The 26,856-nt window shown below is 45.4% G+C and overlaps 1 protein-coding gene across 5 annotated transcripts in view; it reads right to left on the bottom strand.

Annotated features, from left to right (window-relative positions):
• Window positions 1-24,441, bottom strand: part of LOC109895989 (transforming acidic coiled-coil-containing protein 1) — a 29,034-nt gene extending 4,593 nt beyond the window's left edge. The window contains exons 1-7 of one of the 5 annotated variants that reach the window (XM_031829961.1): window positions 24,193-24,411; window positions 9,085-9,176; window positions 5,693-6,101; window positions 5,347-5,382; window positions 4,454-4,514; window positions 3,838-3,922; window positions 3,068-3,120 (exon numbers count right to left, since the gene is read on the bottom strand). In XM_031829961.1, the coding sequence (XP_031685821.1) occupies window positions 3,068-3,120; window positions 3,838-3,922; window positions 4,454-4,514; window positions 5,347-5,382; window positions 5,693-6,101; window positions 9,085-9,176; window positions 24,193-24,257 (801 nt within the window). In that variant the 5' untranslated portion in view covers window positions 24,258-24,411. The other 4 variants (XM_031829959.1, XM_031829963.1, XM_031829962.1 and 1 more) reach the window with 4 other exon arrangements.
• Window positions 24,442-26,856: the final 2,415 nt, after the last annotated feature.

Here is a 26,856-nt window from a genome sequence, read left to right as displayed (position 1 = left end):
AAGTATAAACACCATGGGATCACGTAGCTATCATACCGCTCAGGAAGGAGGCGTGTTCTGTCTCCTAGAGATGAACGGACTTTGGTGCGAAAAGTGCAAATCAATCCCAGAACAACAGCAAAGGACCTTGTTAAGATGCTGGAGGAAACAGGTACAAAAGCTCTAAAAACCACCATAAAAAAGCCAGACTACGGTTTGTAACTGCACATGGGGACAAAGATCGTACTATTTGGAGAGATGTCCTCTGGTCTGATGAAACAAAAATGGAATTGTTTGGCCATAAAGACCATTGTTATGTTTGGTGGAAAAAGGGGGAGGCTTGCAATCCGAAGAACACCATCCCAACCGTGAAGCACAGGGGTGGCAGCATCATGTTGTGGGGGTGCTTTGCTGCAGGAGGGACTGGTGCACTTCACAAAATAGATGGCATCATGAGGGAGGAAAATTATGTGGATATATTCAAGCAACATCTCAAGATATCAGTCAGGAAGTTAGAGCTTGGTCGCAAATAGGTCTTCCAATTGGACAATGACCCCAAGCATACTTCCAAAGTTGTGGCAAAATGGCATAAGGACAACAAAGTCAAGGTATTGGAGTGGCCATCACAAAGCCCTGACCTCAATCTTATAGAAAATCTGTGGGCAGAACTGAAAAAGCTTGTGGAAGGCTACCCGAAAAGTTTGACCCAAGTTAAACAATTTAAAGACAATGCTACCAAATACTAATTGAGTGTATGTAAACTTCTGACCCACTGGAAATGTGATGAAAGGATTAAAAGCTGAAACAAATGATTCTCTCTACTATTATTCTGACATTTCACATTCTTAAAATAAAGTGGTGATCCTAACTGACCTAAGACAATGATTTTTGTTTTATAGGATTAAATGTAAGGAATTGTGAAAAACTAAGTTTAGATGTATTTGGCTAAAGTGTATGTAATCTTCTGACTTCTGTATATGCAGATGATACAGTCTTATACTCAGTTAGCCCCACCCTGGATTTTGTGTTAAATGCTCTACAACAAATCTTTCTTAGTGTCCAACAAGCTTTCTCTACCCTTAACCTTGTTCTGAACACCTCCAAAACAGAGGTCATGTGGTTTGGTAAGATGAATGCCCCTCTCCCCACAGGTGTGATTACTACCTCCGAGGGTTTAGAGCTTGAGGTAGTCACCTCATACAAGTACTTGAGAGTATGGCTAGACAGTACACGGTCCTTCTCTCAGCACATATCAAAGCTGCAGGCTAAAGTTAAATCTAGACTTGGTTTCCTCTATTGTAATCGCTCCTCTTTCACCCCAGATGCCAAACTAACCCTAATTCAGATGACAATCCTACCCATGCTAGATTACGGAGACATAATTTATAGATCAGCAGGTAAGGAGGGTGCTCTCGAGCGGCTAGATGTTCTTTATCATTCGGCCATCAGATTTTCCACCAATGCTCCGTATAGGTCACATCACTGCACTCTATACTCCTCTGTAAACTGGTCATCTCTGTATAGCTGTCGCAAGACCCACTGGTTGATGCTTATTTATAAAAACCTCTTAGCCCTCACTCCCCCCCATCTGAGATATATACTGAAACCTTCATCCTCCACATACAACACCCATTCTGCCAGTCACATTCTGTTGAATGTCCCCAAAGCACGCACATCCCTGGGTCGCTCGTCTTTTCAGTTCGCTGCAGCTAGCGACTGGAACGAGCTGCAACAAACACTCAAACTGGACAGTTTTATCTCTTCATTCATAGATTCAATCATGGACACTCTTACTGACAGTTGTGGCTGCTTTGTGTGATGCATTGTTGTCTCTACCTTATTCCCCTTTGTGCTGTTGTCGGTCCTCAATAATGTTTGTACCATGTTTTGTGCTGCTACCATGTTGTGTTGCTACCATGCTGTGTTGCTGCCTTAGGTAGTAGTGTTGTGTTGTCGTGATGTGTGTTTTGTCCTATATTTAGATATTTTACATTTTTAATCCCAGCCCTGTCCCCACAGGAGACCTTTTGCCTTTTGGTAGGCCGTCATTGTAAATAAGAATAAATGAAAGAGCAATAGAGAAGTTCCATCAATTCCTGACTGGATGTTAGATTAACATGACCCTAATCCTGATTTAGTCACAATGTCAGTGTGGTGTGTGGCAGGGTCAAACTGTTTATAGGTCCTTTCCATCTGCGTGTTTCACTCAATAATAAAGTGATTATAGTACAGTGCAATATAGTGTTTATTGGAGGGTTGTGGTGATATTCTCATCTCCTCCATTCAGAGCCATACAAAGACATCTCTGTATTGGCCCTGCCTTCATCAGCCTGATGCACAGGAGCTCTGAGGCTACACAGGCAGCCCAATTCTGATCGTTTTTCCACTAATTGGTCCTTTGACCAATCACATCAGATATTTTTCAGAGCTCATCTGATTAGTCAATTAGTGAAGAAAAAAAACTGAATTGGGCTGCCTGTCTAAACACAGCCTGAGAGGGAGATGGTAGTTTGAACTTGAGGTCTAGTTCTCGCCCTACCCCTCAACCCTCACCCTCCTGTTGTCCTTCCCTGGATTATAACTCAGTCATATACTAATCCTATGGGTCTGGTAATCTCAATCCCTCTATCACCTGATAAACTGGAGATGATGACAGGCTGAGGAGCTCGTGGTCAGTTCATGTACAGTGTGGGAATAAAGTTACCATGGTACAGTACTGTACTGTAGTGGGCAACAGATCACTGTTAAACACCGGGTGAGTAGACCAATGAAGCCAGTCACCATCACCATCCCAGACAACCAGGTACAATAGCACTAGCTCCTCAACATCACTGTCAACACAGCTCTAATCCACTACATCTACTAGAAACATGATGATAATAATGATGGGCCAAGATCAGCTAGATGGGATGGTGATTAAGTCATTGACTAACCCTCCTAACTACAGTGACATAATGTGTTCTGAGAACAGCATTCTAAACTTCTGGCTCACTAATGTCTCCATCTAGTAGTCACCAGGGAGATCACATGATTCTGAAGTGGGCCAAGCTTTCTGTGGGCTATTAACAAGGCATTTTGTGGTACTCACCATAGAACAGCAGTCTGACTCCTCTGATCTGCCTGACACACTCAGTTCTGTCCCTGGGAGAGAAAATTAAATGTCACAAAAATATCTGTGTGAAATATCCCACACTGTATTCTCATAAGGAACTATTCTATTCTGACTCCAGTCACTGGGAGCTCCATGTGCTACTGCTGCTGCCTGACCAGAAGGGGGCAGTGGATGCCTGCAGCACAGAGGGCATGATGACACAATTCTGTCTCATAATAAATCTGTGAGTTGACAGACAGAATCTACTGTATACATCTCCCCAGACTAGACAGAGAAGAACTGAACAGAGCAGAGCAGATTAGAACAGACAATAAGGTAAACTCAGCTCAACAGAACCGAGCTACAGTAGAAGTGTGTTACATGCAGCCTGAGGGACTATTGATCTGGTACAGTCTGTCTACTTCCTGTCACACTGCTGGGGTTCTGCTGTTGGGCTCATAAGCACACAGACCCACCAGTCATACATAACAGCAAGCTACATGACTCATATAGCCTACACTAGTGGTTGCGCTGAGGGAGGGGAGGGAGCCCAGATCAGAGCACAGGAACTTAGGAACACTCATACAGATTCCTTGGATCCAATTAAGCTTTTGTGGATGTTGACAATGAGTTACTAATTGATAACTGTTCCTGCGGGGCTCTATGAAAAACAATCATGACCTTCCCTGTGACATTGATTAACCAACACATGAGTTCACACAGACACTGATGTTTGGGAGTGTCTGATCCCCTCAACCCCCACTCACCGTTGTGATCTCTGTCTGCTCTGACTCCTGCTGTGCTGGCTAGCTTCTCCTCATCTGTGGCGTGGCCCTCGCCGTGGTCATTCTCCTACAGACAGACAGGGACATTTCAATCTTTTTAATGGGGCCGTCTCCCTTTGCTCCCTGGTGCTGTGCCAGAGCAGGGCTGATGTATACTGAGGGCTGAGGTAGATTAGAGGACAGGGCTGATGTATACTGAGAGCTGAGGTAGAGTAGAGGACAGGGCAGAGGTATACTGAGGGCTGAGGTAGAGTATAGGACAGGGCTGATGTATACTGATGGAACGGCTCAGTCTCTCAGAGAGGAATGCCCAGGTTAACCAGGGTCACGGTCAGATACACAGAGAAATTGCACCAGAGTGGAAAACACTATAACACTACATTACACACACACACACACACACACACACACACACACACACACACGCACACACGCATGCATGCATATGTAATACAATGATAGCCAAGGACAGCAATATACACACATTTATTTGAAAAACATTATTTTAAACTTAAATAAAGTTTGCTGTCTTTATGAGTAAAGGAGGCAAGTGAAGTATTTCCTGTTTGAGGAGTTGGTAAAGAACATGAACCCTTACCTGTCCGCAGTTGTTCTGTAATGGAGTCTGGTTGTCCAGCTTCTTCACTTTACAGGAGTTCCTGAAGACAAGCACTGAGGTCAGAGCTACTGAGACCAATCCTAACGCTAACCCTACCCAGATCGTAGCTGACCCACCGACCGTGTGTGTGTGTGTGTGTGTGTTTGAGTGTGTGTGTGTGTGTGTGTGTGTGTGTGTGTGTGTGTGTGTGTGTGTGTGTGTGTGTGTGTGTGTGTGTGTGTGTGTGTGTGTGTGTGTGTGTGTGTGTGTGTGTGTGTGTGTGTGTGTGTGTGTGTGTCAGGGGAAGCAGCTAGACCTAAAGGTATAGGATTCCTGTGATGTGAGACTGAATCAATGTACTGAGCATAGAGAGAGAGTACAGTAGGATAAAAGCAGAGGAAATACAAGAGAAAGCTTTGAAATCAGCCCTCATTCTGTGCTCTCTCTGTTGCGTTGCTCTGTGCGTCTGCTGCTAAACAGCTCAATTGCAGCAGAAAGCAGATGACAGGCTGTTGCCTAATAGAATAAGAGCAGGGTCACCAAACCACTGCACAGAGCATGACTATGCTTATACAGAGAGTATCTGTGAAATTGCTGTAGGGTATTATGAGGTCACCTCTCTCCTTTTCTCGGTATTGAGGTCAGGTAGATTATGTAATTGACTAGCCCCGCCTGGGAGAAGCTGATGACTGCGACAACCTGAGACTGCAGTAGAGAGTGCGGACCAGGGCTGCTCTCTGTAGGATTGTGGTGTAGGAGAACATGCATGGGGGCAGGGAGAGGAACAGGCAGGGGTAGAGGTAGCTCAACTGGGCAGGGGGAGACAAAGAGTCTGGGGATGTGGTTGAGGCCTAGTGGAGGGCCTACAGAGACATACAGTAAACAGTACTTACAGCGTCATACAGAGGAAACGGACCTGATCAGCGGTCCTGATGCCACACAGAAAGAGACTCAGAGACAGGTCAGGACAGAGTATGGGGGAGACAGGAGAGGGGGTGGGGGGAGAGCGGAGCGGAGCGGAGGGGAGCGGAGGGGAGCGGAGGGGAGGGGGGAAGATTGGTTGAGGAAGGGAGAGATAAGATCATATGATTTTATGCTAAGTGGTCAGGCAGGGAACTGTACTGGTAGAGCCAGGATGGTTAGTTTGGTTCCTTAAACCAGAAGGGGAGGGTGTTATGACTGAATGATAGGCAACACAAGATACTGTAAGATAAGATGTCCTATAAGAGTGTTACTCACGTGATGCCTGTGCTCTTCCTAGGTGACTGTCTGTCTGAGTCCTCTGGTCTGTCCATTTCAGAAGTCAGGCTGTTGGGGTGAGAGTTGATGTTGCCATTGGGGTCAGAGGTCATAGGAGCGAGATCCTCAAACTCAGCGGGGACGTGGGGGTTGTGGACGGGGAGCGAGGGGGGACGTAGGGCGCGGGGCTGAGGCAGAGGGGACGGGGAGAGACCATCTTCTCCAGGTCTGGAGGTAAACATCAGGTTCAGGTTCTGGTCCAAACCTGCTCTGCTCTGGGAGGGGGAGGGGCTATTGAGGTTGTTCAGGGCATCCTGGACTTCCTGGAGGGAGGCGGGATAAACATCCTGATTGGAGTTCCTGTCCAGGAAGGCACGGGGCGTCAGCTGTCCGTCATCTCTGGTGAGGGCTGCAGAGAGGAGAGGCAGAGTCAGTATCTCACGCTGGAGACAAGCAAGACAGCAACCTTTCTTCAAAAGTTTTTTTCAGGGATATAAGATATCTCTGTTCCTTGTTTCAGATAATATACTACAGAAAGTATACATCTCTCTCTCACACTCTCTTCACCAATCCCTCTATAGCTTATATTTTCTCTAAAGCCTATTCCCTCTCTCTCCAAGCGTAAATCTGCTGTCATGTTATCGAGAAAAGCAAGACGTTTGTCCTCTTCTCTCTTTTGTGTGTGTGCGTGCGTGCATCTCTATGTGTCTATGTGTGTGTTAGTCTCTCTCCCTTAATGTGCTACAGATTTCCTGCCAGTGTTCTCTCCACCAAGGACACAGTGACCCTGGGCTGTAAGAGCTTCCTGTGTAATCACTAGTAGATGTGACTGTGGGGCACTCTCCCATTCTCAGAAACATCTCTGCATTTGCTGTAAAACACATTCATAAAATGTGTGGGAGTGCTCCTCAGTCCCCAGTGCGCAGGGTGGAAAACATCTCTGGAATAGGATGGGGCATTGGGTGTATGTATACCAAATGACACCCTATTCCCTACATAGTGCACTATATAGGGTGACATTTGGGACACATAGTGTCTCATCTTTAAACCCTACAGTGACTCAGACCACTGCAGCTCCACCGCCTCAGTTCATGGCTATTTAAAAGCATGTATGGACTGAGCTATGTTTGAATATCCTCTCACTTCCTGTTAGAACACTCACAATGGCTCCTCACTTCTAGAATGCTAAGAATGGTACCTTACAATGATCCCTGTGTCAACAAACACCTTGTCAAAAGCAAACACTGATACACACGCACACACACACACACACACACACACACACACACACACACACACACACACACACACACACACACACACACACACACACACACACACACACACACACACACACACACACACAAACACACACACACACACACACACACACACACACACACACACACACACACACACACACACAGTAATACAGTCATGGTTTGAGTACATGTTCAGCCCAGGACCCTGTTGTGTTTAGGACAGCCTGCAATGCTGCTAACATGCTTCTGTTCTCTGGGGGCCGGGCTGCTCATTCCAGTCTGGGCTGAGAGGGGCTCTAGCTCAGGCCCCTGTCAACCACATTTGAGGGGTTAGGCTCCAGAGAGAAGGCATCGCTGAGCAGTCCTGCCACTATGTCCTGCATGTCTCATTAACATTGGGATACATGCAGCTCTACAGACACAAGTCAGTGTCCTTGGGTTATTACATGTGTGTGTGCGTGCACGTGTGCGTGCGCATCAGGGTTGCAGACTCATACTGCTGTACAGTGATCTCGCTGTTACAGAGAAATCCAGCAGATTTCAGGAACACAGAACAATGAGACTACACAGCCATCCACACATGCACGCACACCAACACACACAGACACACAGACACACAGACACACACCCTTGTGATATTGCTCTCTCTTTCTCAGAGAGATAGGGTGTGTCAGATCATCTTTCAATTGTCCTTTCTCAGAGATATCAATAACATGTCACAGTTAAACTGCCCTCTGTGGATGTGTAAAACAGAGTCATTATGACAATCCCAAATGTATGCTCTGTCAGAACGAAGAAACGCTCCTTAACCCTAACTAACCAGAATTATCTGGGAGTAGAGCAGGACAACCTCACCCCTGCCCTTTAGAACAGGCCTCACACTGTAGCCTACACCAGCTTCTAAACATTTTAAAGAGTTTCTCCGGTACTTTTGTCATCTTTTTAGCCAGAAGTTTGGCTCTTGAGACAAAAGTGACCCACAAAAATGGCGTACTACGCCACATAAATGCAGACATGTGCACCACGCCATTGCTCTCTCTCTCTCTCTCGCTCTGCAGTGTGTGCATCTTGCTAGTAGTAAATCCTGCTCATAGATTATGCATGTATGAACTACATACTGACACATCCAGCCCAACGTGGGACGTTTAAAAAACATCTACTAGTCTTTAACAGGGTCCCACATTGATGAGAGGGAGAGACAGTACTTAATATAGAATTCTATAGTAAACTGTAGTATACTGTAGAATACTATACTACACACTGTAGTATGCCTCGATCATGTGTAGTACTTACTATATAATGTTGTAGTATACTGTAGTAAATACTACAGTCTGCAAAAACACTACTGTAATTACTATAGTATATACTATTATTTTTCTTACTGCAGTACTTCTACTATAGTAAACTGTAAATAGTACAGTATATTACAGTAAAGGCCACAAAAACACTACAGTGAATACTATTGTATTTAACCATAGTATACTATTACTATTTTTTCATGTGGGCAGACATCAGACATCTAGTGTTGTTGTTACCATGTAGATTGCTCCCTGAGGTGACGTAGTCAAGTAGACTGTGATTATTCCTCCAGACTGAATTGTCTCTCAGTGAATGTTTTATTTAGGGCACTAACCCAAATATACACAAGCAGCATGTGATTGGCTGCTGTTCTATAAGAGGAGGGGTTGTTATTGTCTACAGAGACAGAGATGTAGTACATTTGGATCATAGAATGCCATCTTCTGATTGCATTGTGTCTAGATATAGGATAATGAATCCAAAACAAAATCAACTAATCCGGTCCAAGACGCCACAGAGCAGTTCATTTTAATAGGATAACATTGTGTGTCTACAAATTCCACAATGGTCAACAACACATGATCTGTTTCATATGACCCGTGTGTGCTGTAGGGTTGGTGTGTGTGTGTGTGTGTGTGTGTTTGTTAGAGGGGCACTCTCGTTTATGTTGTTGCCACTGACCCAAAAAAGAGTTGTCTTTATTGGTCTCTGTGGCATTACTGAGCAATAATAGACTAGCTTATGACCAGTGGCCATCTGTCAATTTTTTCCCTCTGAGCAGGATAGGGGTTTAACTGATACATAGGTAGTGAGCTGAGGATGGAGTCTCACCTTTGTCGGCAGAGTTATCCAGCTGGGTCAGGTCATCCTGCAGACCTGGAGACTCCGCCACTGGTGTCTCAAAGTTCCCTTCTGAATCTGAACTAGAGAGAGACAGCGAGAGAGAGAGACAGCGAGAGAGAGAGACAGCGAGAGAGAGAGACAGCAAGAGAGAGAGAGAGAGAGAGAGAGACAGCAAGAGAGAGACAGCAAGAGAGAGACAGCGAGAGAGAGAGAGAGAGTGAGAGAGAGAGAGAGAAAGAGAGAGAGATTACAGGTCAGTACACTGATCTATTTCCTTGGAACTTTCAGGATGTCTGGTGGAGTGAGGTCATACCTTCTCTATGATGTCATATCCTGTCATGTTAGTGTACCACCTGCTGCTCTGTACGGCTCCTTCAACAGCCCGCCAATGGAGTTTATAAGGAGTGTCACAGTAAGAGAAGTAAAGGGGGAGGAAAGGGAAAGAGGGAGGAAGGGAGATGAACCCTGCCTGGCCACCTGCTTCCACTAGTCTCCTCCTCATCCTGCCAACGTGTCCTCAATACACAAGGACAGACTGTGTCGCAGTCTCTCGCTCTCTTCCACTTTCTCTCTCTCGGTCTCTTTCACTCTCTCTCACACACACACACACAGAGTCTTGTATAGCTAACCTTGTCGGCACACACAATTCAGTCCCCATTCAAAGTCCTATTGTCCCTAACCCCCTGACCCTAACCTTAACCTGTACTCTAACCCTAACCCAAAAACCTAACCCTAACACTAACCCTAGCTCCTAACCCTAAACCTAATTCGAACCCTAACACTAATTCTAACCTTACTCCTAAACCCCATAGGAACAGCATTTGACCTTGTGGGGACCAACAAAATGTCCCCAGTTGGTCAAATTTTGGTCTGTTTACTATTCTTGTGGGGACATCTGGTCCCCACAAGAATAGTTAAACACGTCCACACACACACAACTTGGAAATAAGTCTGGGCCTGGTGTCTGGGACCCAGAGACGGGTGTGTGTGTTTTCCCAGGCACTTAAATGCACATCAGACCGTCCACACACTAATGAAAAACAGCTCAGGGGAACAAAGACACAGGCTCCTGAAACACAGACAGTCAGCCCTCCCTCCCTCTCTCTCTATATATCACACACATCACATCTAAACCACACAGAGGTAATCCTTAAAAAACACACACAAAGCAGGCCCAGACAATCAGTCCCAGCGATGGCCTCTACACTGCGATCTTGGACAGTTACTTGGAAACTAGAAACTGGCACAAAAAAATCCCACATCTTTAGAAAGCTCAACCTCCCTTCCCCCAACCGTCCCCCAACCTTCCCTAACCTTCCACCAACCCTCTCCTCCTGGCCCTCTCTCACAGACAGACATATTATGAAAGCAGACAGATTATTTGTTGTCCCATAAGAAAGCAAACAGAGCTACAGTACCTACAAAAACAGTTTTACCAGAAGGAAGGAGGGGCTGTCTGAGTGTGTATGAGTGGTCACCTGCTTTTAGACATGACAACATGATCTAATCACAGTTACGCAGAGCGGCAGCAAAGAACAAGAGACCACGTCAAAACAACATCACACCTCCCTCTTTCTCTTTCTGACTCTCTTTCTCTAGGTCTCTGCCTCTCCTTCCCTCTAGGTTTCTGTCTCTCTCTCCTTCCCTCTAGGTTTCTGCCTCTCTCTCCTTCCCTCCAGGATTCTGTCTCTCTCTCCTTCCTTCTAGGTTTCTGCCTCTCTCTCCTTCCCTCCAGGTTTCTGCCTCTATCTCCTTCCCTCTAGGTGTCTGCCTCTCTCTCCTTCCCTCCAGGTTTCTGCCTCTCTCTCCTTCCCTCTAGGTTTCTGTCTCTCTCTCCTTCCCTCCAGGTTTCTGTCTCTCTCTCCTTCCCTCTAGGTTTCTGCCCTCTCCCTCCTTCCCTCTAGGTTGCTGTCTCTCTCTCCTTCCCTCTAGGTTTCTGCCTCTCTCTCCTTCCCTCTAGGTTTCTGCCTCTCCTTCCCTCCAGGTTTCTGCCTCTCTCTCCTTCCCTCTAGGTTTCTACCTCTCTCTCCTTCCCTCTAGGTTTCTGCCTCTCTCTCCTTCCCTCTAGGTTTCTGTCTCTCTCTCCTTCCCTCTAGGTTTCTGCCTCTCTCTCCTTCCCTCTAGGTTTCTGCCTCTCTCTCCTTCCCTCTAGGTTTCTGCCTCTCCTTCCCTCCAGGTTTCTGCCTCTCTCTCCTTCCCTCTAGGTGTCTGCCTCTCTCTCCTTCCCTCTAGGTTTCTGCCTCTCTCTCCTTCCCTCTAGGTTTCTGTCTCTCTCTCCTTCCCTCTAGGTGTCTGCCTCTCTCTCCTTCCCTCTAGGTTTCTGCCTCTCTCTCATTCCCTCTAGGTTTCTGCCTCTCCTTCCCTCCAGGTTTCTGCCTCTCTCTCCTTCCCTCTAGGTTTCTGCCTCTCTCTCCTTCCCTCTAGGTTTCTGCCTCTCTCTCCTTCCCTCTAGGTTTCTGCCTCTCTCTCCTTCCCTCTAGGTTTCTGCCTCTCTCTCCTTCCCTCTAGGTTTCTGCCTCTCTCTCCTTCCCTCTAGGTTTCTGCCTCTCTCTCCTTCCCTCTAGGTTTCTGCCCTCTCCCTCCTTCCCTCTAGGTTTCTGCCTCTCTCTCCTTCCCTCTAGGTTTCTGCCTCTCTCTCCTTCCCTCTAGGTTTCTGCCTCTCTCTCCTTCCCTCTAGGTTTCTGCCTCTCTCTCCTTCCCTCTAGGTTTCTGCCTCTCTCTCCTTCCCTCTAGGTTTCTGCCCTCTCCCTCCTTCCCTCTAGGTTTCTGCCTCTCTCTCCTTCCCTCTAGGTTTCTGCCCTCTCCCTCCTTCCCTCTAGGTTTCTGCCTCTCTCTCCTTCCCTCTAGGTTTCTGCCTCTCTCTCCTTCCCTCTAGGTTTCTGCCTCTCCCTCCTTCCCTCTAGGTTTCTGTCTCTCTCTCCTTCCCTCTAGGTTTCTGCCCTCTCCCTCCTCTCTTTCTCTCTCTCTCTGTCTGTATGAATAATAACAGAAAATTCCCCCCAGTCATCCGGACAGGTTACTTCAGTCTGCTGATAATCTCTCTGCACATGTACACACACAATGTCTCTCCTCTCCCTCGCTCGTGTGCCAGACAGGCATCACACACACACACATACACACCTGTAGCCTACTTACTTTCCGCCTTCATCCTTGGTTCTGGGCCCTCCTTCCTCCTCCTCCCCTCCTCCCCGTACAGCTGACCAGGTCCATTTGGCCCACTGGACCGGAGACAGCAGAGACCCCCAGGACATCTTTATTGAGACACACCAGGTCCACTACCACTCCTTTATACAGTACACAACCCTTTAGGTACGGTTCCACCGCTCTGGCTCTGATGATACTCCTGGTTCTAGTTCTGGTAACCTGATGGTTCTACAGTTCCATTGTCGGTTCTGCTACTCCCACACAGAGTCCAGTTCTCGTCTTCAGCTAGTGTTCTGGATCGGACTCTTTCTTAGTTCTGCTGCTCCTCTGTGCATCAGCATCAACACACCAGAGGAGAGGAGCGGAAAGGAAAGCAGAGGGGGAGGAGGAGTGACTCACCACAGAGTATGTTTACCTCTCTCTCTTCTCCTTCTGTCTAGCTCTCTCTTTGAGCTGTTGTGTGTGTTCTTTCTCTTTGAGAGGATGTTGGTTTTATGGCATCTCTCGTTTCTCTCTTCTCTCTTCACTTCCTCCTCTTGCTCTAGTTTCCCAGCCTGCTCTTTTACATTGTTGATTTCCGGAACAAACTGTGACAGAGGCTGACAGTTCTGCGATGACGCTGTTGGTTTCTGACTCTCTGTCAGATTACAGATGAATGTAGCATCAGTAGCCTCTTCTCTTCTTCCTCTGCCTCTCTCGTTTTCTCTCTGCCTCTCTCTATCCTCCGCTCCAACTCTGAATGCTAGACCAGCAATCAGCTGGCTGCCAGACTGCTCCCTCCTCTTTCCTCTCCCCGCTCCCTCCCTCGTCTGCTCTCACTCCCACCCAAAGAGAGTTTGCCTAGCCCTCCACCCCTTCCCCCATCTCTCTCAGGCTGTTCTATTGTGAAATGGAGAGAGGCATTTTGTGAGAGGAGGGAGAAGAGAGGGAGGGTAGAAGGGGGTTAGAGAAGGAAGGGAGCAAGTTTCCCGTTTCAAAAGAGCCGTTGGATTTTTAAGAGTCAGCTGACTGTTTACACAGAGTGGTAGAACCCTAGTGTCCCAAGGAGTGGGAAAGAGAGGGAGGAAGAAGGGAGAGGAGGAGGAGGAGAGAGGAAGACACCTAACACAACTAGGACGACAGGTAGTACACATGTTTCTGTCAGACCAGACCAGACACAATATAGATAGAGAGTTAGATAGATAGAGTTGATGTCGGAAGTTTACATACACTTTAGCCAAATACATTTAAACTCAGTTTTTCACAATTCCTGACATTTAATCCTAGTAAAAATCTCTGTTTTAGGTCAGTTAGGACCACCGCTTTATTTAAAGAATGTGAAATGTCAGAATAATAGTAGAGAGAATTATTTATTTCAGCTATTATTTCTTAAATCACATTCCCAGTAGGTCAGGAGTTCATATACACTCAATTCGTATTTGGTAGCATTGCCTTTAAATTGTTTAACTTGGGTCAAACGTTTCGGGTAGCCTTCCACAAGCTTCCCACAATAAGTTGGGTGAACGTTGACCTATTCCTCCTGACAGAGCTCCTGTAACTGAGTCGAGTTTGTAGGCCTCCTTGCTCGCACATGCTTTTTCAGTTCTACCGACAAGTTTCTATAAGATTGAGGTCAGGGCTTTGTTATGGCCTCTCCAATACCTTGACTTTGTTGCCATTTTGCCACAACTTTGGAAGTATGCTTGGGGTCATTGTCCATTTGGAAGACCCATTTGCGAACCAGCTTTAACTTCCTGAGTGATGTCTTGAGATGTTGCTTCAATATATCCATATAATTTTCAATTCCTCATGATGCCATCTATTTTGTGAAGTGCACCAGTCCCTCCCGCAGCAAAGCACCCCCACAACATGATGCTGCCACCTCCGTGCTTCACGGTTGGGATGGTGTTCTTCGGCTTGCAAGCCTCCCCCTTTTTCCTCCAAACATAACGATGGTCATTATGGCCAAACAGTTATATTTTTGTTTCATCAGACCAGAGGACATTTCTCCAAATAGTACGATCTTTGTCCCCATGTGCAGTTGCAAACCATAGTCTGGCTTTTTTATGGTGGTTTTGGAGCAGTGGCTTCTTCCTTGCTGAGCGGCCTTTCAGGTTATGTCGATATAGGACTCGTTTTACTGTGGATATAGATACTTTTGTACCTGTTTCCTCCAGCATCTTCACAAGGTTCTTTGCTGTTGTTCTGGGATTGATTTGCACATTTCGCACCAAAGTATGTTAATCTCTAGGAGACAGAACGCGTCTCCTTCCTGAGCGGTATGACAGCTGAGTGGTCCCATGGTGTTTATACTTGCATACTATTGTTTGTACAGATAAGCGTGGTACCTTCAGGCATTTGGAAATTGCTCCCAAGGATGAACCAGACTTGTGGAGGTCTACAATTTTTCTTTAGCTGATTTCTTTTGATTTTCCCATGATGTCAAGCAAAGAGGCACTGAGTGAAGGTAGGCCTTGAAATACATCCACAGGTACACCTCCAATTGACTCAAATCATGTCAATTAGCCTATCAGAAGCTTCTAAAGCCATGACATAATTTTCTGGAATTTTCCAAGCTGTTTAAAGGCACAGTCAAGTTAGTGTATGTAAACATTTGAGCCACTGGAATTGTGATACAGTGAATTATGAGTGAAATAATCTCTCTGTAAACAATTGTTGGGAAAATGATTTTTGTCATGCACAAAGTAGATGTCCTAACCGACTTAGCAAGAAATTTGTGGAGTGGTTGAAAAATAAGTTCTAATGACTTCAACCTAAGTGTATGTAAACTTCCGACTTCAACTGTAGATAGATAGATAGATAGATCAATCTATCTCTATAACATTAACAACATTCAGTTTGCTACTGCTGTATTTGTTCCACTGACTCTTCTATCCTCATCATTACAGTTTACTACATCTGTCACATCAAATCAAATCCAACTAAAACATTTAGTTCCTCTCATGAATAGACAACAACCATCCTTACAACCCTCCAGACCTGTTCTCTCTATAGTGGTTTGTCAACCATATGGAAACTCTCTCTTTCCCATCTCTGCAGACACACACACACAACATGAACCACACATGCACACACACATGAATATATACACCCACAAGCCTGAAGGGTGCTCATGATGGCTTACATAACTCACAAAATGTGCACACACAGACACACTCACACTGACACACAGCACTGACACACAGCACTGACACACAGCACTGACACACAGCACTGACACACTCACACTGACACACAGCACTGACACACAGCACTGACACACAGCACTGACACACAGCACTGACACACTCACACTGACACACAGCACTGACACACAGCACTGACACACAGCACTGACACACAGCACTGACACACTCACACTGACACACAGCACTGACACACAGCACTGACACACAGCACTGAGTACCACATGTCGTGACAAAATCTGACTAACAACCATCCCAATCACTGAAACACATACAGTGGGGCAAAAAAGTATTTAGTCAGCCACCAATTGTGCAAGTTCTCCCACTTAAAAAGATGAGAGAGGCCTGTAATTTTCATCATAGGTACACTTCAACTATGACAGACAAAATGAGAAGAAAAAAAATCTAGAAAATCACATTGTAGGATTTTTAAGGAATTTATTTGCAAATTATGGTGGAAAATAAGTATTTGGTCACCTACAAACAAGCAAGATTTCTGGCTCTCACAGACCTGTAACTTCTTCTATAAGAGGCTCCTTTGTCCTCCACTCGTTATCTGTATTAATGGCACATGTTTGAACTTGTTATCAGTATAAAAGATACCTGTCCACAACCTCAAACAGTCACACTCCAAACTCCACTATGGCCAAGACCAAAGAGCTGTCAAAGGACACCAGAAACAAAATTGTAGACCTGCGCCACGCTGGCAAGACTGAATCTGCAATAGGTAAGCAGCTTGGTTTGAAGAAATCAACTGTGGGAGCAATTATTAGGAAATGGAAGACATACAAGACCACTGCTAATCTCCCTCGATCTGGGGCTCCACGCAAGATCTCACCCCGTGGGGTCAAAATGATCATAAGAACAGTGAGCAAAAATCCCAGAACCACACGGGGGGACCTAGTGAATGACCTGCAGAGAGCTGGGACCAAAGTAACAAAGCCTACCATCAGTAACACATTACGCCGCCAGGGACTCAAATCCTGCAGTGCCAGACGTGTCCCCCTGCTTAAGCCAGTACACGTCCAGGCCCGTCTGAAGTTTGCTAGAGAGCATTTGGATGAACCAGAAGAAGATTGGGAGAATGTCATATGGTCAGATGAAACCAAAATATAACTTTTTGGTAAAAACTCAACCCGTTGTGTTTGGAGGACAAAGAATGATGAGTTGCATCCAAAGAACACCATATCTACTGTGAAGCATGGGGGTGGAAATATCATGCTTTGGGGCTGTTTTTCTGCAAAGGGACCAGGACGACTGATCCATGTAAAGGAAATAATTAATGGGGCCATGTATCGTGAGATTTTGAGTGAAAACCTCCTTCCATCAGCAAGGGCATTGAAGATGAAACGTGGCTGGATCTTTCAGCATGACAATGATCCCAAACACACCGCCCGGGCAACAAAGGAGTGGCTTCGTAAGAAGCATTTCAAGGTCCTGGAGTGGCCTAGCCAGTCTCCAGATCTCAACCCCATAGAAAATCTTTGGAGCGAGTTGAAAGTCTGTGTTGCCCAGCAACAGCCCCAAAACATCACTGCTCTAGAGGAGATCTGCATGGAGGAATGGGCCAAAATACCAGCAACAGTGTGTGAAAACCTTGTGAAGACTTACAGAAAACGTTTGACCTCTGTCATTGCCAACAAAGGGTAAAAAACAAAGTATTGAGATAAACTTTTGTTATTGACCAAATACTTATTTTCCACCATAATTTGCAAATAAATTCATAAAAAATCCTACAATGTGATTTTCTGGATTTTTTTTCTCATTTTGTCTGTCACAGTTGAAGTGTACCTATGATGAAAATTACAGGCCTCTCTCATCTTTTTAAGTGGGAGAACTTGCACAATTGGTGGCTGACTAAATACTTTTTTGTCCCACTGTACACACAAACATACGCACACACACAAACTAGTCCAAGCCAAATGAGATGTGTTGTATGAGAAACATCAACCATGACTAATCTAATAACCATTTTCTACTGTGGAAGAGCAGAGCGAGGGATGGATAGAGAGAGGAAACAGTTGACAGCTTCTCTTTTATCTCCAATTTCATGTCCTCTTTACTCTGCTCTCTTCTGCTCAGACGTGATCAGCAAGATGGAGAACACACAAAGACACACAGAGGGTACCCTCTCTCCCTCTGACACCTTCTCCGTCTCAACCTCTCTCAGACCAAACCCCACTGTAGACCTTTGAGAAAGAGAGAGGAAGGGCAGAAGAGAGCGCGAGGGTGGGTACCGCGTATTCTCTATATTTTTGTAGGACTTTTTGTCATGTCTATCAGGAATGCCTGGCATAGCTTTCCCTCCCCTCTCTATTGTCTGCTGTCTGTGGCAGGACAGACCTGTTGGGGGAGCTATTCAATCGTTTTTATCACAGCCTTCACATCCCTTATCACCATGTCAACACCCTCTCTCTACATCTGTATAGACCAGGGTCCACTCACACTAGCCTGGTCAAGCAGACACAAGATTTGTTTCAGAATGTGAGCTATTGCGAGCTCAGGCTGGTTTCACAAGGCTACACCCAGACTACATGTGGGATAAACAGTCTACTTTAAACACAAGCACACGTGCGCATGCACACACAAACACAGTTAGGTCTGACAGAGCGGAGGTTGAGAGTGCCTTGACTCACAGGCAGGAAAATGTGCAGAGGAAAGGAAAGAGAAGGAGATGAAGAGAAGACAGAGTGAAAGAAAGAATAGTCAGGTCTTACGTAACTCCTTTCCTTGCATCCAGAAATAGACCAGCACACATGGAACACTGGCGGAGCCACAGACATATAGCCATACTCTAGTCTAGAACCCATGCAGTCTGGAACACACTGAGACTTCACACTGACACGTCACACTGACACTTCACACTGACACTTCTAGAACAACACAAAGGTCTAACTCCATGAAGCTTCACAGAGCTTAAACCAAACAGAGGCTGTTTCTATAGAGTAAAGAAGGATATTAGAATTCTAACAGACATACAGCCAGTCACATTTATGACTATAGATGACTTCAGCTTCCCTGAGTAAACACAGAGGGTAACAGTCCCTGAGTAAACACAGAGGGTAACATTCCCTGAGTAAACACAGAGGGCAACATTCCCTGAGTAAACACAGATGGTAACAATCCCTGTGTCTGGAAGTCTGACCACATCCTAACCCTATCCCCCAGACAACTAGCAGACTAGTGTGTGTGTGTTGTGTACGTGCGAACAGCCTAGTCTATCATCCCTTTTCATTTAATTAAGATGTGACTGAAAGTGACAGGTGTGTGTGTGTGTGTATGTGTGTGGTTAGGAGCTAAATATAACTAGTATGATAAACATTCATTGTAGCCACATGAGGAATGATATACTTGCTGTCCCCAGTCTACCTGGCCATGCTGCTGCTCCAGTTTCAACTTCCACCTGACTGTGCTGCTGCTCTAGTTTCAACTGTTCTGCCTTATTATTATTCGACCATGCTGGTCATTTATGAACATTGAACATCTTGACCATGTTCTGTTATAATCTCCACCCGGCACAGCCAGAAGAGGACTGGCCACCCCACATAGCCTGGTTCCTCTCTAGGTTTCTTCCTAGGTATTGGCCTTTCTAGGGAGTTTTTCCTAGCCACCGTGCTTCTACACCTGCATTGCTTGCTGTTTGGGGTTTTAGGCTGGGTTTCTGTACAGCACTTTGAGATATCAGCTGATGTACGAAGGGCTATATAAATAAATTTGATTTGATTTGATTTGATTTGATTTGATATACCGTATGAGATAATTGAGCAGGCTAGGACACACAGATGGGGATTACCAAAAGCATTTTAATCCCTTCCATGACTCTGAATGATGATCTGAACAGTAAGTTTGTCTTTCCTATAATAGCAGGTCTGCCTGGTGAAGCCGTGGCACTGAGACAAAAACAGGTTCAACAACCCCATCTGGTGGTCAATAGAAGTCAACATATCTCTCCTTCTGGGCAAGTAGGCCTACATACTATAATGTAGTGGTGAACCACAGCATTGGTGAAACAGTCCCTCCAGTCTAAGGCCATACATACCTAAACACTGAGCACCTTACAGCACCCTAACAGTTTTATTCATGGTTTGATCACAAAACACAACACTCAAACTGTCCATGTGAACTTATGGTGGATACACATGAATGTTGTCTGTCTTGTGCAAGAGGAGAGCTCCATCTAATGGTGATCAGTGGTCTCTGACCAGGTCCAGTCTCTAACTGTCAGTCTGGAGGAGAGGCTCTGTTTTAGTCAGACAGAAACACACAGGAATGAGAGAGAAAGTCACTGTTTAGAGTGCTAAGTACACCCACCCTCTGTCCCTCTCTGTCTCTCTGAGTCCCCCTCTGTCCCTCTCTGTCTCTCTGAGTCCCCCTCTGTCCCTCTCTGTCTCTACGAGTCCCTCTCTGTCTCTCTCTCTCAGTACCTCTCTGTCCCTCTCTGTCTCTACGAGTCCCTCTCTGTTTCTCTCTCTCTGTCCCTCTCTGTCTCTCTCTCTCTCTCTCAGTACCTCTCAGTCTCTCTATGTCTCTCTCAGTCCCCCTCAGGCAGTACTAACCATGTTTGAAATTTGAATACTGCTGTACAACTCTGTTCTGAATGCAGTAATGCTTTAACCTAGTTTCTCCCATGCTTGTGTATGTGCGTGTACGTGTGTGTAGAGCATCATCATGACGGGTGTTTAAATATAAATGACTATTGTCGGCATGGTTACAAGTAACCAGGCCAGCTGACATTACATCATCATCCTGGGGATGTAGTCTGAAGTGCATTGCATCATCTTGTACTCCAACAACAGCCCTTGTAATTGTGCTAGATGGTGAGAGAAAGAGAGAGAGGGAGGGAGGGAGATGAGGGAAAGAGGGAGAGAAAGAGAGAGAGAGAGAAAGAGAGGGAGGGACAGAGAGGGAGAGAGAGAAAAAAAGAGGGAGGGACAGAGAGAGGGAGAGAGAGACATGAGCTACAGAGAGCGTGATCACACAGTTATCTGGAACAGCTGGTTCTCTCACGCATGGTTCAGTGTTATTTGCCTCGAAGTGAGCCTAGAAGGCATTTAGCTTGTGTCACTGGCCAGCTCGTGGTTGGGTTTCCCTTTGTAATCCGTGAGTTTGCAAGCCCTGCCACATCCGACGAGCTCAGAGCCGGTGTTGTAGCATCAGATCTTAGTCCTGTATTCACGCTTTGCCTGTTTGATGGTTCGTCGGAGGGCTTAGCAGGAGAACTTATAAATGTCTGGGTTAGGGTCCCGCTCCTTGAAAGTGACAGCTCTAGCCTTTAGCTCAGTGTGGATGTTGCCTGTAATCCATGACTTCTGGTTGGGATATGTACATAAGTCACTGTGGAGACTTAAAAGTGCATCGACGATGTAATGAAGCCGGTGACTGATGTGGTAAACTCAGTAGTTTAGCATCCGCTTCATCGGACCACTTCCTAATTGAGCGTCTCACTGGTACTTCCTGTTTGAGTTTTTGCCGCAATCAGCCGCAATCAGGAGGATAAAGTTATGGTCAGATTTGCTTATCTTTTTGCCTATGTGTGTGTGTGTGCATGTGTGTGTGCGTGTGTGTGGCTATGAGGGATAAGATTGTGGCTCTTATTTGCTGATCTATTTCAAGCAAATCATCATTTTTAAGTGGAACAGAAATCTGACTCCTAATTTCTTCATCCCCCTCCCCTCACCGCCCCTTCTCCATCTCTTTCTTTCCTATTGTGAGTTGAGAGTGACCTGCATTTGGAGGGTTTCTCAGGGGGAGTGGGATATACAAAAAAATTCGCTTCCATTTCACACCACACACTTGTACAGGTTACACACTTATACATGTGTTAAACAGGACAAATATAAGCACCCCCTATCAGATCTTTAGAGCCTATTCAGAATGTAGAACGTTGATCTATCTTTGGCCTGAAGCTCTCCCTCTTCCTCTCCACCTCTTCTCCTCTTCCTCTGTTCCTCTCCACCTCTCTGTCAGTACTAAATCACCAACATTACAACTCGCTGTCTATAGACAGACATTGTGCGTGTGTGTTCGTGTGCATGCAGTGGTGTAAAGTACTGAATTAAAAATTATTGAAGTACTACTTAAGTACTGTTTGGAAGTATCTGTATCTTACTTTTTATATTTTTTAAACTTTTACTTTTACTCCATTACATTCCTAAAGAAAATATGTACTTTTTACTCCCATACATTTTCCCTGACACCCAAAAGTACTAGTTACATTTTGAATGCTCAGGCAGGACATCAATATGGTCCAATTCACACACCTAACAATCTGAAGCTTTGCCATCCCTACTGACTCTGATCTGGCGGACTAACTAAACACAAATACTGCATTTGTAAATTATGTCTGTGTGCCCGTTTGTTCGTAAATGTAAAAACAAGAACATTATGTCATCTGGTTTGCTTCATATAAGGAATTTGATGTATAGCATTTACTTTTTACTCAAGTCTAACAATTCAGTACTTTTTCCACCACTGTGTGTACACCATTGTTTGGGGGAATTATGTATCCTGTGTGTCCCTATATTGCTACACACAATATTCTGGTGTCTGTCTGTCCCTCTGTCCCTCCTCTCTGTCAGTCTGTCCTTTCACAAGACAGAAGCCACTCGTCAGTAAAAGGTACATTACAGTCCGCTTAGAGTTTACCAAAGGGCACCTAAAGGACTCCCAGACCATGAGAAACAAGATTCTCTGGTCTGATGAAACCAAGATTGAGCTCTTTGGCCTGAATGCCAAGCGTCACGTCTGGAGGAAACCTGGCACCATCCCTAAGGTGAAGCATTGTGTTGGCAGCATCATGCTGTGGGGATGTTTTCAGCAGCAGGGACTGGGACACTAGTCAGGATCGAGGGAAAGATCAACGGTGAAGCATGGTGGTGGCAGCATCATGCTGTGGGGATGTTTTCAGCAGCAGGGACTGGGAGACTAGTCAGAATCGAGGGAAAGATCAACGGTGAAGCATGGTGGTGGCAGCATCATGCTGTGGGGATGTTTTCAGCAGCAGGGACTGGGACACTAGTCAGGATCGAGGGCAAGATCAACGGTGAAGCATGGTGGTGGCAGCATCATGCTGTGGGGATGTTTTCAGCAGCAGGGACTGGCAGACTAGTCAGGATCGAGGGAAAATACAGAGAGATCCTTGATGAAAACCTGCTCCAGAGAGCTCAGGACCTCAGACTGGGGCAAAGGTTCACCTTCCAATAGGACAACGACCCTAAGCACACGGCTAAGACAACACAGGAGTGGCTTCGGGACAAGTCTCTGAATGTCCTTGAGTGGCCCATCTAGAGCCCGGACTTGAACCAGATCGAACATCTCTGGAGAGACCTGAAAATAGCTGTGCAGATACGCTCCCCATCCAACCTGACAGAGCTTGAGAGGATCTGCAGAGCTTGTAGCATCATACCCAAGAAGACTTGAGGCTGTTATCGCTGCTAAAGGTGCTTCAGCAAAGTACTGAGTAAAGGGTCTGAATACTTATGTCAATGGGATATTTCAGTCTTTTACTTTTTAGTAGATTTGCAAAAATGTTGTCATTATGGGGTATTGTGTGTAGATTGAGGGGGAAAAAACAATTAAATCCATTTTAAAATAAGGCTGTAATGTAACAAAATGTAGAAATAGTGAAGGGGTCTGAATACTTTCCCGAATGCCCTGTAAAATCAGCCAAACAAAGGCGGCTCTGTCTGTAGGCTTTCCTCTGATTTCATGAGGGCTCCAGCTAACAGAAGAAGTCTCAGATCCAAGTCTCGGGAGCCACTCAGGGCTTCAGGCTGTAAAATACCTTACAGTTGCACTACTCTGGGTAATTCAGTGTCAATCAGAATGCCCTCCACTGTAAACAACTGCTGTGGAACATAACAACACCACTAATACATCCATTGGTACTAATGAGTCACTGTGACAACAGGATGGTTAGAGCAGAGCAGCATCATGGTTTGACTGGGTAGCGCGTGTGTGTGTGGGGTACTAAAGGGAAAGTGATGAAGTGTAAGAGGATTAGCAGATCATTAACATGGTACTGATCCACTGGGTCCTACTTGGAGAAAGAGAGAGAGAGACTGGCTGATATGTTACCATGGATTTTTGAGTGAGTGAGTGAGTGAGGGAAATAACAACCAGATCTTTTATCACATAAGACCATAATTAAGGGACTCAACCACACCTTAACACTTGACTGAGGAGGACATCGATACCAGAGATAATGCAGAAAAGGCTATATTGACAGAAAATATTGTTCTCCTGTTGACTGATTACTGAATTTACATCCCACTATTGGGTTTCTTATGTACACATCTAGAACATTGTTTCTATCTTTCTCCCTAACATGTATTTGTAATTGAACTGCCTTTCATTAAACACTGTGTTATTATCATATAATTAAATTTTAGCTTGAACAATAAACATTTTTGCTTGTTGCTTCTCTGCAAGACATCTTACTTCACAAGGGTTGAAGTTATACAAAACTGTGAATCCAGCAGCTGTTAGTGGTCAGGTGTACCTCTGTCTGTCAGTACACCTGATCACATCTCTCTCATTACATCATTATTCATTACATTAGATTAGCCTCTACTAATGATCCTAATGACCCGTTCTCTCCTTCCCCTGTTCTAAAATTAAATCATTTACATTTACATGTTCACAGGACAGGAAAAATATCAATTTGGATAGAGTGCTCTAAAAGAGACACGCCAGTCGCTTGGAATAATCATAACACACACACACACACACACACTGTAACAGTGATAGGGGGGTGTAGTCTACTCACATGCTGCTCTTCTTCCTGGGGGAGCCAAAGGAGTTCTTCCTGTGCTGACTGAGGGAGCCCCCCATGGCAACGCTGGGTGTGTGTTGTGTGTGTTGTATCTTGTTCAAAGCGACCGGCTAGTCTTTTTTAGAGCGCTTTCTCCATATTCCCACTCTTCCAAAATAGTAGAATCCCGGTGATGAAGGCACAGCCTCTATAGACTCTTCTCGTTTAACACACTGCATCTCTCTTTCTCTCTCTCATCTAGGCTGAATGGTCTAGCAGCCCAGGAGTCCTGATCACATGTCAACTACTACACCAGTCCCTGCCCCTCTCCTCTCCCTCCTTCTAACCCCTCCTCTCCCTCTCTCCCTCTCCTCTCCCTCCTTCTTACCCCTCCTCTCCCTCTCCTCTCCCTCCTTCTAACCCCTCCTCTCCCTCTTTCCCTCTCCTCTCCCTCCTTCTAACCCCTCCTCTCTCTCTGCTTCTATCTCGCCGTCCCTCCTGCACAGAGCAAATTACAGTCACTTGTAAGGAATTACAGAGATTCTCTAGAGAAAGAGAGTGAATAGGGGAGAGAAAGAGAGAGAGAGAGAGAGAAAGTGGGAAGGAGGGGGTAGTGTTAAAGGCCACTAAGCTCTGGGAGTGAGGGCGGGGGAGGATAGCTTGGCAGAGGGGAGGGGGATGGGGATGTGTGGCTAGCCTGGTATGGGTGAGGGTACTGTCCGGAGGGAGTCTCGGCCCTATTGTTAGTCGCTGAACAACAGACAGAGATGGGAGGAGGGAGAGGGGGCTGGTGAGATGAGAGAGAGACCAATTAGGATCTGGCTAAAAATACTTGAAATCAGTTATAGAACTCATTGCCCTCTATAGTTGTGAGGTCTGGGGTAACCAATAATTCACAAAAATGGGACAAACACTATATTGAGACTGCATGCAGAATTCTACAAAAAATATACTCTGTGTACAATGTAAAACACCAAACGCATGTAGAGCAGAATTAGGACGATACCCGCTAATGATCCAAATCCAGAAAATAGCCATTAAATTCGCAACCACCTAGATGGAAGCGATTCCCAAACCTTCCATAACATAGCCACCCCCTACAGAGAGATGAATCTAGAGAGAAGTACCCTCAGCAAGCTGGTCCTGAGGCTCCGTTCACAAATACAAACAGAGCCCCAGAACAGCAACACAATTACTTGACACATTGGAAAGAAAGAACCAAAAAACAGAGCAAACTGGAATGCTATTTGGCCCTTAAAACAGAGTGTACATAGTGGCAGAATACCTGACCACTGTGACTGACCCCAAACTAAGGAAAGCTTTGACTATGTACAGATTCAGTGAATATAGCCTGGTTATTGAGAAAGGCCGCCGTTAGCAGACCTGGCTCTCAAGAGAAGACAGGTTATGTGCACACTGCCCACAAACTGAGGTGGAAACTGAGCTTTACTTCCTAACCTCCTGCCAAATGTATGACCATATAAGAGACACACATTTCCCTCAGATTACACAGACTCACAAAGAATTAGAAAATCAAATCACATTTTGATAAACTCCCATATCGGTTAGGTGAAATACAACAGTGTGTCATCACAGCAGCAAAAAGGGCAACCAGTGAATAACAAACACCATTGTAAATACAACCCATATTTATTTTCCCTTTTGTACTTTAACTATTTGCACATTGTTATTACACTGTACATAGCCATAATGACATTTGAAATGTCTGTCATTTTTACTGAAATAATTTTTTTAATTTTTGATGTTTATTTCACTTTTGTTATTATCTATTTCACTTGCTTTGGTAATGTAAACATGTTTCCCATGCCGATAAAGCCCACTGCATTAGAGAAAGAGAGAGGGAAAGAAAAGAGGGGTGAGCATGCTGGTAGATACCTATAGACTTCCAGTCATTGCGCTAACGCTAGTTAGCATTGGCTTGCAAAACTACCTCTAGCCAGTGTTGCCAACTTAGCAACTTTGTCGCTATATTTAGCAAGTATTCAGACCCCTCTAGCGACACATTTTTAAAAAATGACTAGCGACAAATCTAGTGACTTTTTTCTGGTGTTATTGGAGACTGACGTGAGAGCACGTATCGTTTTTACTCTTCTCAAAGAGCAGCGGGTGCTGCCATGGGCCCCACCCCGTCCCAAAGTCCTTGCGCAGCAGTCCCTCCCAGCTGCAGTCAGAGCAGGAGATGTTCACCCCTCCACGTCCAGACTGCAAATTAATCGTGCATGCGGGAAGCTGCCGCTGGCTGATCCAGCCCTGGCTTACATTCAGGGAGGGATGTAAATGTAAAATGATTTTTGTCTAAAATAAATCAATGCACAAAAATAAATCGCTGCATTTGACTCACACAGCCTCAATCACTTACTCACCTTGTCCACTGTGTGTGTGCCGCTCTGTGACATAAGCTGAACATCTAGCTGCCTAGCTCATCATTAAACTGTACACTCAAAAATACATAAAGGAGTGGGAATCAAACCCTGAATTCAAAGACTGGTTGAAGCTGTTTATTGGAGATGATACACGGGCATCCTGCCTGTATTGTAAAGGCTGGTTGAAGCTGTTTATTGGAGATGATACACTGGCATCCTGCCTGTATTGTAAAGGCTGGTTGAAGCTGTTTATTGGAGATGATACACGGGCATCCTGCCTGTATTGTAAAGGCTG

This window comes from Oncorhynchus kisutch, linkage group LG8 (genome assembly GCF_002021735.2).
Source record: "Oncorhynchus kisutch isolate 150728-3 linkage group LG8, Okis_V2, whole genome shotgun sequence".
Lineage (NCBI taxonomy): Eukaryota > Metazoa > Chordata > Actinopteri > Salmoniformes > Salmonidae > Oncorhynchus > Oncorhynchus kisutch.
The sequence above is the reverse complement of the archived record's forward strand: the minus strand, read 5'-3'. Positions and strand labels throughout refer to the sequence as shown.